The following is a 13,205-nucleotide window of genomic DNA, read 5'->3' as shown; positions in this document are numbered from 1 at the left end:
GCCAAAAAGGTCAGAGGGAAAAATTTTTTTTTAGTAGACTGGGAGGGTTGTGGTCCTGAAGAGAGATCCTGGGAACCTGAGGACAACATCCTTGACTAAAGTCTGCTCCTCAGGTTCTCAGGCTCCAAGAAGAGGGGGAGACCCAAGGGGGGGGGTACTGTTACGCCGAGCGCTCCGGGTCCCCGCTCCTCCCCGGAGCGCTCGCTTCACTCCCTCCGCTGCAGCGCTCCGGTCACGTCCTCTGACCCGGGGCGCTGCGATCCTGCTGCCAGCCGGAATGCGATTCGCGATGCGGGTAGCGCCCGCTCGCGATGCGCACCCCGGCTCCCCTACCTGACTCGCTCCCCGTCTGTTCTGTCCCGGCGCGCGCGGCCCCGCTCCCTAGGGCGCGCGCGCGCCGGGTCTCTGCGATTTAAAGGGCCACTGCGCCGCTGATTGGCGCAGTGGTTCCAATTAGGGTTTTCACCTGTGCACTTCCCTATATTACCTCACTTCCCTTGCACTCCCTTGCCGGATCTTGTTGCCTTAGTGCCAGTGAAAGCGTTCCTTGTGTGTTCCTTGCCTGTGTTTCCAGACCTTCTGCCGTTGCCCCTGACTACGATCCTTGCTGCCTGCCCCGACCTTCTGCTACGTCCGACCTTGCTTCTGCCTACTCCCTTGTACCGCGCCTATCTTCAGCAGCCAGAGAGGTGAGCCGTTGCTAGTGGATACGACCTGGTCACTACCGCCGCAGCAAGACCATCCCGCTTTGCGGCGGGCTCTGGTGAAAACCAGTAGTGGCTTAGAACCGGTCCACTAGCACGGTCCACGCCAATCCCTCTCTGGCACAGAGGGTCCACTACCTGCCAGCCGGCATCGTGACAGTGGTCACCGTGAGTCCGACCATCACTGAATCCCGTACGTCCCATGTCTCATGGAACACACATGTCAACCCCATGGAGGGGGCCCAGTCTCGTGGTCCTAGGTATATGTCACAGCCTAGAAAACAGTCTGACCGACGAGGTTGGAATGGAAGAATATCTACGTGAAAGAAATGTTCTATTTGTGTACTCGTGTACAGCAACTTTACCAAACTTGGTCGTATGACTAACTGACTGCAGTGTGCAAGCACAATCTTTTGATGTTCCAGGTTTACAAGCAACGTTTAAGCACAGTGCCTGACGGACTAGTCAAGAAAGTTTTGTGGTAACCAATTTGGTAAGTGTTGTGTCCGGCTACGGCCGAGAGTCCCCTCAAGAACCTGACAGAGCCTGAGCTCTTAGAACCTGAACTCTATAGTGTATCTGGACTATTGAGCGATACATGGACATCTGTGTAAATACTGCAATAGTAATATATTTTTGCTCACCATTATGCACAAGTGATATATTTGTGTTTCTGTACTATAATTGTTATAGTATAATAAATATGTATATCATTTTTTGTACACCAAAAAGGGCGACTTTGCTTAAGTAGGGGGGTTTGTGATGTCCCAGTATGGGATATGCTCCTACAGTCTTGTCAGGTTCAGTCCCTGTACGTTCTCAGGGCTCTCCTGCAGTGTTCCCCCATATTGTGTATAGGTTGTATATTTAGTGTAAAGGACCTTTGATATGGTCACATGATAATTGTTGTCACATGTTTAAGTCATATGTTTTGTTACCCAGAGAGCACCAGGTGACCAGATGACCTGCAGCTAGCCTATGGGCTCCTTGTTCAGCCCCCTTTATAAGAGGGGGAGGTTCTACAATCTCTCTCTTACACCGCACTTTCTGCTCAGGTCAAGTCCAGTCCAGACGTCTCAGGGTCAGTGTCCAGCACATCTGGAGGCCTCAACCTAAATTACAGTAACAAGTCAGTAAGTCATCTCTGTCTGCTGTCACTATCTACAGTCAAGTCATCTCTGTCTGCTGTCACTATCTACAGTCAAGTCATCTCTGTCTGCTGTCACTATCTACAGTCAAGTCATCTCTGTCTGCTGTCACTATCTCCAGTCAAGTCATCTCTGTCTGCTGTCACTATCTACAGTCAAGTCATCTCTGTCTGCTGTCACTATCTACAGTCAAGTCATCTCTGTCTGCTGTCACTATCTACAGTCAAGTCATCTCTGTCTGCTGTCACTATCTACAGTCAAGTCATCTCTGTCTGCTGTCACTATCTACAGTCAAGTCATCTCTGTCTGCTGTCACTATCTCCAGTTAAGTCATCTCTGTCTGCTGTCACTATCTACAGTCAAGTCATCTCTGTCTACTGTCACTATACACAGTCAAGTCATCTCTGTCTGCTGTCACTATCTACAGTCAAGTCATCTTTGTCTGCTGTCACTATCTACAGTCAAGTCATCTCTGTCTGCTGTCACTATCTACAGTCAAGTCATCTCTGTCTGCTGTCACTATCTACAGTCAAGTCATCTCTGTCTGCTGTCACTATATACAGTCAAGTCATCTCTGTCTGCTGTCACTATCTACATTCAAGTCATCTGTCTGCTGTCACTATCTCCAGTCAAGTCATCTCTGTCTGCTGTCACTATCTACAGTCAAGTCATCTTTGTCTGCTGTCACTATCTACAGTCAAGTCATCTCTGTCTGCTGTCACTATCTACAGTCAAGTCATCTTCGTCTGCTGTCGCTATCTACAGTCAAGTCAAGTCTATTATAGTCAGCGTGGCTGTCGTAAAGGCTGTCAAAGTCACTGCAAGTCCCAGCAAGCTGTGAGGTCCCCTGTGTTACTGGTCACCTCTCTGGGATCCTGGCCGAGCTGTATAGACTGTACCATCTGTCTACCTCAGTAAAAGCTACCATTAACCCTAACCTGGCCTTGGACTATTATTTACCCCTGCCTAACCTAGGAGTAACGGGATTACCTTCGGGTGATTACATAGGCAAACTACGCCCTGGCGTCACGAACACGAAGGGGTTAACACCATTTACCCCTAGGCAACACCATCTGCTGCTACACCTCACATCGCACTCCGACACCACATATATGGCAATATGTGGCCCCTAGGCCCCCGTCACTGGATCGGTATCAGTCAGCATGTGACTACTCACCATACTGTCCTCAGTCTTGATGGTCCTGGACTGGAAGCCATCTTCTCTGCCTCTTGAGCCCCCATTAGACTCTGCATGTTCCATGGACAGTCTGTTTCCACCTTCGCCGTCGCCATTTTCCCGGGGCCCGGCTCTGGGGATGATGTCATTGCGCTGTTTCTTGGTGACGTGCGCCTCGGGGCCGTGCACCGTCTTGACGTGTTTCCTGAGAGAGCTGGGGTCCGTGTATCGCTTGGTGCATCCTGGGATTTTGCAGATGTATGGTTTCTGCAAAAAGAATAAGAAATTGTCAAATAACTAAAATGTCATCCGGCTGCTGCAAAACTACAACTCCCAGCATTCTGAAAGTTGTAGTTTTGCAACCTCTGGAGGCCCCCTGTTTTTAGACCACTGATGTAGATCTATTTTCCAGTACAAGGCAAACACATCGATCATTGCACAAAATCTCATATCTATATATCTATCTATCTCATATCTATCTCATCTCATATCTATCTCATATCTATCTATCTCATCTCATATCTATCTCATATCTATCTATCTATCTATCTATCTCATATCTATCTATCTATCTATCTATCTCATATCTATCTATCTCATATCTATCTATCTCATATCTATCTATCTATCTCATATCTATCTCATATCTATCTATCTCATATCTATCTATCTCATATCTATCTATCTATCTCATATCTATCTATCTATCTCATATCTATCTATCTATCTCATATCTATCTATCTATCTCATATCTATCTATCTATCTATCTCATATCTATCTATCTCTCACATCTATCTATCTCATATCTATCTATCTCATATCTATCTATTTATCTATCTATCTCATATCTATCTATCTATCTAATATCTATCTATCTCTCATATCTATCTATCTCATATCTATCTATCTATCTCATATCTATCTATCTATCTATCTCATATCTATCTATCTATCTTATATCTATCTCATATCTATCTATCTATCTTATATCTATCTCATATCTATCTATCTCATATCTATCTATCTATTTATCTCATATCTATCTATCTATCTTATATCTATCTATCTATCTTATATCTATCTCATATCTATCTATCTCATATCTATCTATCTCATATCTATCTATCTCATATCATCTATCTATCTATCTATCTCATATCATCTATCTATCTATCTCATATCTATCTATCTATCTATCTATCTCATATCTATCTATCTATCTCATATCATCTATCTCATATCATCTATCTATCTCATATCTATCTATCTATCTATCTATCTATCTCATATCTATCTCTCATATCTATCTATCTCATATCTATCTATCTATCTCATATCTATCTATCTCATATCTATCTATCTCATATCATCTATCTATCTCATATCTATCTATCTCATATCTATCTATGTTATATCTATCTATCTATCTCATATCTATCTATAACATATCTATCTATCTATCTATCTATCTTATATCTATCTATCTAGAGGATTGAAAAGATCGCAGCACACAAAAAATCTCTGGTGCAAATAAAGTGACTAGTTTATTCCATCATCAGCAAGACAATTGCAATGTTTCAGTGATCACACATCACCATCATGATAGGAGGTCGAGATAGGAGGACAGGATAGGATATCGGGATAGGAGGACAGGATATGGGGTTGGGATATGACAACAATATATGAGGACGGGATATGAAGTCAAAAGTTTCCTCCTTTGTTTATTTTCCTCCCCAACAAGGATTAGGAAGGAAAAACCGGGCAACGCCGAGTACTCAGCTAGTATTCCTATAAATCTGAACTTGTTTAACTAGGTGAAATGCCTGAATTCCTCTCTATGGGGTCCTGATAAGGCGTGCCCCCACCCCCACCCCCGCAGTCACCTCTGCTGCCGCCATGCTGCTGTTCTGCTTTCCATCATTACCCCATAAACTAACAACCTCCGGGGCTCAATGTGTCTATTGAAGCAATAAAACTGCGGGAGGAGGGGTCTGCACGGGCGCACGTGGTGAAAAGAACGAAAGAAAGCAGCGGATTCCAGCTCTGCAGCACAGGTGCTTCCCATTTCCTCTGCTCGGCCCTAACAGTGCGGACGGCTTTATAGTCCACACCTATTTGGCATCAATGCGTCGACCCAACATCTGCAGCCACTTTAAGAAACACAAAAACCAGTCAGGGGTGCAGCGCTGGTGCGGTTTGGCACTTCGGCAAAATAAATTGTACAATAAGGAATGTTTATTTTATTTCTTTCTTTGAGCTGCTGTAAGGTGTCGAATCTCCCCTGTCAGCAGAATGGGCTCTCCCGATAGATAAATGGGGGGGGGCTGGAGCCTCACCTCATTGGAATGAGTCCTGTTCTGATGTTTGGCGCGGTCAGACGCGTTGGAGAACGCCTTGTTACAGCCCTCGTGCTCGCACACATATGGTTTCTCCCCAGTATGGGACCGCAGGTGGGTCTTCAGGTTCTCCAGTCGGGAATAGGCTTTAAAGCAGCCTTCAAACTGCAGAAAGAAAGAGGGAGAAAAAGTCATAAATCTCCATATATAATACCATAGAGATATGATGCTGATATTGGTACCTCTATATACCTCTGGATAGAGTGTACAGTGGGGATCAAAAGTTAAAAATTTGTATTAATGTACATAAAGAAGCCAAGGAAAGATGGAAAAATCTCCAAAAGGCATCAAATTACAGATTAGACATTCTTATAATATGTCAACAAAAGTTACATTTTATTATCATCATCATTTACACTTTCAAAATAACAGAAAACAAAAACAAAATGGCGTCTGCAAAAGTTTGGGCACCCTGCAGAATATATAGCATGCACTGCCCCCTTTGCAAAGCTGAGACCTGCCAGTGTCATGGATTGTTCTCAATCATCATCTGGGAAGACCAGGTGATGTCAATCTCAAAGTTTTTAAATGCCCAGACTCATCTGACCTTGCCCCAACAATCAGCACCATGGGTTCTTCTAAGCAGTTGTCTAGAAATCTGAATCTGAAAATAGTTCACGCTCACAAAGCTGGAGAAGGCTATAAGAAGATAGCAAAATGTTTTCAGATGTCAATATCCTCTGTTCGGAATGTAATTAAGAAATGTCAGTCATCAGGAACAGTGGAAGATAAAGCAAGATCTGGAAGACCAAGAAAAATATCAGACAGAACAGCTCGCAGGATTGTGAGAAAAACAATTCAAAACCCACGTTTGACTGCACAATCCCTCCAGAAAGATCTGGCAGACACTGGAGTTGTGGTACACTATTCCACTATAAAGAGATACTTGTAGAAATATGGTCTTCATGGAAGAACCATCAGAAGAAAACCTCTTCTACGTCCTCACCACAAAAATCAGCGTTTGAACAATATAGACAAGCCTGATGCATTTTGGAAACAAGTTCTCTGGACCGATGAGGTTAAAATTGAACTTTTTGGCTGTAATGAGCAAAGATATGTTTGGAGAAGAAGGGGAACAGAATTTAATGAAAAGAACCTCTGTCCAACTGTTAAGCATGAGGGTGGATCAATCATGCTTTGGGGCTGTATTGCAGCCAGTGGCACAGGGAACATTTCACGAGTAGAAGGAAAAATGGATTCAATAAAATTTCCGCAAATTTTGGATGCTAACTTGATGCCATCTGTGAAAAAGCTGAAGTTAAAGAGAGGATGGCTTCTACAAATGGATAATGATCCTAAACACACCTCGAAATCCACAGGGGATTACATCAAGAGGTGTAAACTGAAGGTTTTGCCATGGCTTTTAAAATCCCCTGACCTCAACATAATTGAAAATCTATGGATAGACCTTAAAAGAGCCGTGCGTGACAGACAGTCCAGAAATCTCAAAGAACTGGAAGACTTTTGTAAGGAAGAATGGGCAAAGATACCTCAAACAAGAACTGAAAGACTCTTGGCTGGCTACAAAAAGCGTTTACAAGCTGTGATACTTGCCAAAGGGGGCAGTACAAGATATTAACTCTGCAGGGTGCCCAAACTTTTGCAGATGCAATTTTTTTTTGTTTTCTGTTATTTTGAAAGTGTAAATGATGGAAATAAAATGTAACTTTTGTTGACATATTATAAGAATCTCTAATCTGTAATTTGATGCCTTTTGGAGATTTTTCCATCTTTCCTTGGCTTCTTTATGCACATTAATACAAATTTTTACCTGAAGTGCCCAAACTTTTCATCCCACTATAACAGTCGCAATGGGGCCCTGGTGCCTAAGGGGGCCCCAAAGCACTTCTGCCCCATTAGAGACCAGTATTATAATTGGCACATGGGGTCCTGTTGCAGACTTAGCATTGGGGGCCAAGAAGCTACAAGTTACGCCTCTGACTCTATCCTACTGTGTGTCGGTTCTTTCTATAGTATTATCTCTATAACACTTAGGAGAGCGATACAATATATGACAAGTGTAAATAAAAACTGAGCGTCACTGCTACAATGTAACCAAGACGTGTGTGTGCCCCCCATACTAAACATACACCCAAACCTCACTCCTACAATGTAACCAAGACGTGTGTGTGCCCCCCATACTAAACATACACCCAAACCTCACTGCTACAATGTAACCAAGACGTGTGTGTGCCCCCCATACTAAACATACACCCAAACCTCACTGCTACAATGTAACCAAGACGTGTGTGTGCCCCCCATACTAAACATACACCCAAACCTCACTGCTACAATGTAACCAAGACGTGTGTGTGCCCTACACCATACAAGACACAAAAGACCAATGCAGACAACGGCGCTGACCGGACCACCACGACAAGATACAGATAAAGATAAATATGCAAAAGAAATGGAAGGCGCTCACCTAGCCTTTAAAGGGGTACTCCGGTGAAAACCTTTTTTCTTTTAAATCAACTGGTGGCAGAAAGTTAAACATATTTGTAAATTACTTCTATTAAAAAATCTTAATCCTTTCTGTACTTATTAGCTGCTGAATACTACAGAGGAAATTATTTTCTTTTTGGAATGCTCCCTGATGACATCACGAGCACAATTCTCTCTGCAGATATTATTATAATATTAATAATAATAACACTTTATTTATGGTTGTCCTTAGTGGGATTTGAACCCAAGTCCCCAGCACTGCAAGGCAGCAGTGCTAACCACTGAGCCACCATGCTGCCCTTAGCATACATCTGCTATGCATGGTTGCTAAAATGGACAGAGATGTCAGCAGAGAGCACTGTGCTCGTGATGTCATCAGTGTTCCAAAAAGAAAGGAATTTCCTCTGTAGCATTCAGCAGCTAATAAGCACTGGAAGGATTAAGATTTTTTAATAGAAGTAATTTACAAATATGTTTAACTTTCTGCCACCAGTTGATTTAAAAGAAAAAAGGTTTTCACCGGCGTACCCCTTTAATACCAAAAACTGAGCAAAACCCATCTAAAACACCTATACCCTAGGTGTTAAAGGGGTTCTCCAGTGCTTACACATAGGGGATAAGGGATAAGATAGGGGATAAGATGCCTGATCGCGGGAGTCCCACCGCTGGGGACCCCCGCGATCATGCATGCGGCACTCCGTTTGTAATCGGTCCCCGGAGCGTGTTTGCTCAAGGTCTGATTACCGACGACCACAAGGCCAGCGGCGTGTGACGTCACGCCTCCGCCCCCGTGTGACATCACGCTCCGCCCCTCAATGCAAGCCTATGGGAGGGGGCGTGATTGCTGTCATGCTTGCATTGAGGGGCGGAGCGTGATGTCACACGGGGGCGGAGGCCTTGTGGTTGTCTGTAATCAGACCCGGAGCGAACACGCTCCGGGGACTGATTACAAACGGGGTGCCGCGTGCATGATCCCAGGGGTCCCCGGCGGCGGGACTCCCTCTGGATAGGGGATAAGATGTGTAAGCACCGGAGAACCCCTTTAAATAAATAATGTAAATTTAGAAAAAGAATGACGGTGCTCAAAGTTACATGGTCCGTCTGCAGCCTTCTGGACCACCACGATAAAATATCTTGTTGTGGTGGTCCAGAAGGCTGCAGACGGACCCTTTCTTACACCCATACACGCCTTTGTCATTGTTGTGTATGTTTTGCACAACTATAGGGGGTAAGTGAGACCGTTCTTATTCTGTTTACCTTACTTGGATGTAATACACTATGGAGCGCTGTTCATTTATGTTTAAGAATAACCCTTAAACCGTGTCTGAAAATATACAAAAATTACAATGTAACCAAATCGTATGTGCCCCCATATACTGTCTACACAACAGACAAGTATACAAAATATATACAACCCTCACTGCTACAATGTAACTAGGATGTATGTGCCCCCCCCCCCCCCACATACTAAATATACACAAGAGGCAAGTATACAGAAATTACAATGTGAATTCAAGTAGAGAAAACAGACATGGTCGCACATCTACAATTTGTATTTTGATCTATTTGCTTCTCAGCATAAATTCAAAAACTAAGGTTGTTAGTATACATTTTGATCAAAAGGTACAAGCCCACTCGCCACGTCAAGGCCGCCTTTTTAGAGTGGGTCCCTAGCGTCCCTAGGATAAAATTGTGTTGCACTGGGTGGCGACCACCACCGCCGCAACACCAGTGCCCACGGGGGGGGGGGGGGACGGGGGGGACGACGACCCACTGGCAGAGCGGCCTCAATGCCCCTCAAACCAGTCCCTGGGCCGCACCTCCCCGCAGACACGGCGCCACGGCAGCAATGGACGCCGCACAGCACCACACCAGTGTGAACAAGGTGTAATGGCTCACTTACCATGCTCTCCCAGTCAGAATGGGAGGCTGCTAGGAAAGAAATGGCCCTTGTGTAGCTAACTACTACTTATATAGGGTTGGGCTGAGGGGGTGGGGCAGAGTACAGACCAAGTAAAAACAACAAAAAAAGGGGGGGATAGAAAACACAATACACAAGAGGCAAGTATACAGAAATTACAGGGTAACCAAAATGTATGTGCCCCCAATATCTTATCTACATAACAGACAAGTATACAAGGAATTACTAAACCTCACTGCTACAATGTAACTAGGCTGTATGTGCCCCCATAGTAAATATACACAAGAAATTACAGAATTACAGAAATTACAGTGTAACCAAGATGTATGTGCCCCCCCCTATATCACGTCTACATGAGACAAGTATACAATAAATAGCTAAATATTACTGCTACAGTGTAACCAAGATGTATGTGCCCCCCTATATCTTATCTACATAACAGACAAGTATACAAGGAATAACTAAACCTCACTGCTACAGTGTAACCAAGATGTATGTGCCCCCCCCTATATCACGTCTACATGAGACAAGTATACAAGAAATAGCTAAATATTACTGCTACAATGTAACTAGGATTTATATCCCCTCCATACTAAACATATACAAGAGACAAGTATACAAGAAACAACCAAACCTCACTGCTACAATGTAACCAGCTAACATTCTACATGAACCAGGAAGCTCTGGATTAGCATTTAGAGAAGAACGCTCCAAGGTCACACAGGAATACGTAAAAGCATCCTAAAATCCACCTCGTTTTTCGTAATGTGTCACCAGGATTTTGAAGAATCACTTGAAAATTTCCCACATCTAAACTTGGCCTAAAGGAGCAAACTAGAACCTATAGATTCTCATTGTGCCCCCCAGGGTCCCGTTCATGTGGTACATTTCATTGTTATATTGTTACGAGCACCCGCTAAGAGCGATAACGCAGCACTTTCATGAGCCCCCCCCCCAGGACTACTTCGGAGGTGTAGTAAGTATAGTGGTTAGTGGCGTCCCCTGGGGGTAAATGTCAGCGACTATTTATGGGGCGACTGTTGCAGCTGCTGACATCGGCAGTTTTTGCGGCAGCTTACCGTGCATTTATGAGGCTTTTCTCCCGTATGTCTCCTCATGTGAACCACCAGCATGTACTGCGCCTTAAACGGCTTCTGCTCCCGCGTGCAGTCCTGCCAGCGACATACAAACTCCTTCCGCTCGCCGTGAATGTGCTCATTATTGATGTGCTGCAGGGGGGACACAGGGGGAAGAGAATTATTAGGGCGCTGCGAACATGACGTATTAATAATAAATATCAACCACTTAGGATCAGGAATGTGATTTACTGTCATTTGTGATATTCTCTATGCGAGCTACAGCACACACAGAGAATAAGAGAATATCGCAAATGACGGTATATCACATTCCTGATTATTTTTTTACTTCTAAATTGGCCCATACATAGACCCTGCTAGAACAGCACCATATACTGTACTGTATGTGGGTGTACACACACACACACACACACACATATATATATATATATATATATATATATATATATATAATTTTTATTTTTTTCTCCAGGATTGGGACAGAATGGGATCTGTTGTGTAAAAATGACACTTAACAAGTTTCTCGGGGTTGAGATCTACTGTGAACAAAGAAGTAGGTTCCTCAGGGGTGGGATCTGCTGTGAGAAAACAATGTAGAGGTTACTTAGGGGTGAGAATAATTAGCAGATTATTCAGGAATGGGATCTTCTACTTCAACATTATTATCAGGTTTGGAATAAGATCTATTGTATGACAATGACCATGGTCCTCAAAGGTTGGATCTGCTAAATTATAATGAGCGCCCCCCCCCCACTCAGGGGTGGTATTTTCTATATTATAAAGAGCAGGCCCATCAGTAGTGGAATCTTCTATACAATAATTAACAGGCCTCTCTGGGGTGGTATCTGCTATATGGAAAGCTCCAGGCCCCTCAGGGGTGGGATCTTCTAAATGATAATAAGCAGGCCCATCAGTAGTGGAATCTTCTATATAATAATTTGCAGGCCCCTCAGGGGTGGTATCTGCTGTATGAAAAGAATCAGGCCCCTCAGGGGTGGGATATGCTATATTATAATGTGTAGGCCCCTCAGGGGTGGGATATGCTATATTGTAATGAGCAGGCCCCTCAGGGGTGGGATATGCTATATTGTAATGAGCAGGCCTGTCAGGGGTGGGATATGCTATATTGTAATGAGCAGGCCCCTCAGGGGTGGTATCTGCTGTATGGAAAGGACCAGCCCCTCAGGGGTGGGATATGCTATATTATAATGAGCAGGCCTTCTCTGGGGTGGTATCTGTCGTATGGAAAGGACCAGGCCCCTTAGGGGTGGGATATGCTATATTATAATGAGCAGCCCCCTTAGGGGTGGTATCTGCTGTATGGAAAGAATCAGGCCCCTCAGGGGTGGGATATGCTATATTATAATGTGCAGGCCCCTCAGGGGTGGGATATGCTATATTGTAATGAGCAGGCCCGTCAGGGGTGGTATCTGCTGTATGGAAAGGACCAGCCCCTCAGGGGTGGGATATGCTATATTATAATGAGCAGGCCTTCTCTGGGGTGGTATCTGTCGTATGGAAAGGACCAGGCCCCTTAGGGGTCGGATATGCTATATTATAATGAGCAGCCCCCTTAGGGGTGGTATCTGAAGTATGGAAAGAACCAGGCCCCTCAGGGGTGGGATATGCTATATTATAATGAGCAGATCTGCTATGTGATAAGACTAACAGGTGGGTTCCTCAGGGGTGGGATCTGCTATGTGATAAGACTAATGGGTAGGTTCCTCAGGGGTGGGATCTGCTGTGTGATAAGACTAATGGGTAGGTTTCTCAGGGGTGGGATCTGCTGTATGGAAAGGACCAGGCCCCTCAGGGGTGGGATCTGCTATATTTTAATGAGAAGATCAGCTGTGTGATAAGACTAACGGGTAGGTTCCTCCGGGGTGGGATCTGCTGTGTGATAATGAGTAGGATCCTCCATGAATTGAAACATGAGTATGTGGGTAACATCTTTCCACACCCACTTAGAGCCAGAGGTAATAAATTCCCATGACATGTATATTAATAAAGACATTGGGGACGACTCACATGAACCAGTTGGTCCTGGGTGTCGAACTCCTTGGTGCAGCTTTCCCAGTGACAATTGGTTTCATAGATCACCTCCAGTTCTTGCTTACAATCCTCCCGATCCAAGTCGTCTTTCAGCTCAGAGATCTGATCCTGCCAGGAAATAAAAAGGGTTAATTTACCGATAGAAGGTTTGTTTGTCTTTTTTATTGGTGAAAAATCCAATATAATAGAAAAAGCTAGTTTTATGCAATTATATGAAAAACACAACAAAAAAACAAGGAAAAGGATGTAACATAATAGAGATG

General features: G+C 44.1%; 1 protein-coding gene across 4 annotated transcripts in view; it reads right to left on the bottom strand.

Annotated features, from left to right (window-relative positions):
• GLI2 (GLI family zinc finger 2) overlaps positions 1-13,205 on the bottom strand; it is a 155,681-nt gene that overhangs the window by 17,226 nt on the left and 125,250 nt on the right. For all 4 annotated transcript variants that reach the window (XM_056534799.1, XM_056534798.1, XM_056534800.1 and 1 more), the window contains 4 exons: positions 12,919-13,050; positions 10,873-11,022; positions 5,368-5,532; positions 3,030-3,296 (listed from right to left, as the gene is read on the bottom strand). In XM_056534799.1, the coding sequence (XP_056390774.1) occupies positions 3,030-3,296; positions 5,368-5,532; positions 10,873-11,022; positions 12,919-13,050 (714 nt within the window). The remainder of the gene's footprint in view (positions 1-3,029; positions 3,297-5,367; positions 5,533-10,872; positions 11,023-12,918; positions 13,051-13,205) is intronic.

This window comes from Hyla sarda, chromosome 8 (assembly GCF_029499605.1).
Source record: "Hyla sarda isolate aHylSar1 chromosome 8, aHylSar1.hap1, whole genome shotgun sequence".
Taxonomy (NCBI): Eukaryota; Metazoa; Chordata; class Amphibia; order Anura; family Hylidae; genus Hyla; species Hyla sarda.
The sequence above is the reverse complement of the archived record's forward strand: the minus strand, read 5'-3'. Positions and strand labels throughout refer to the sequence as shown.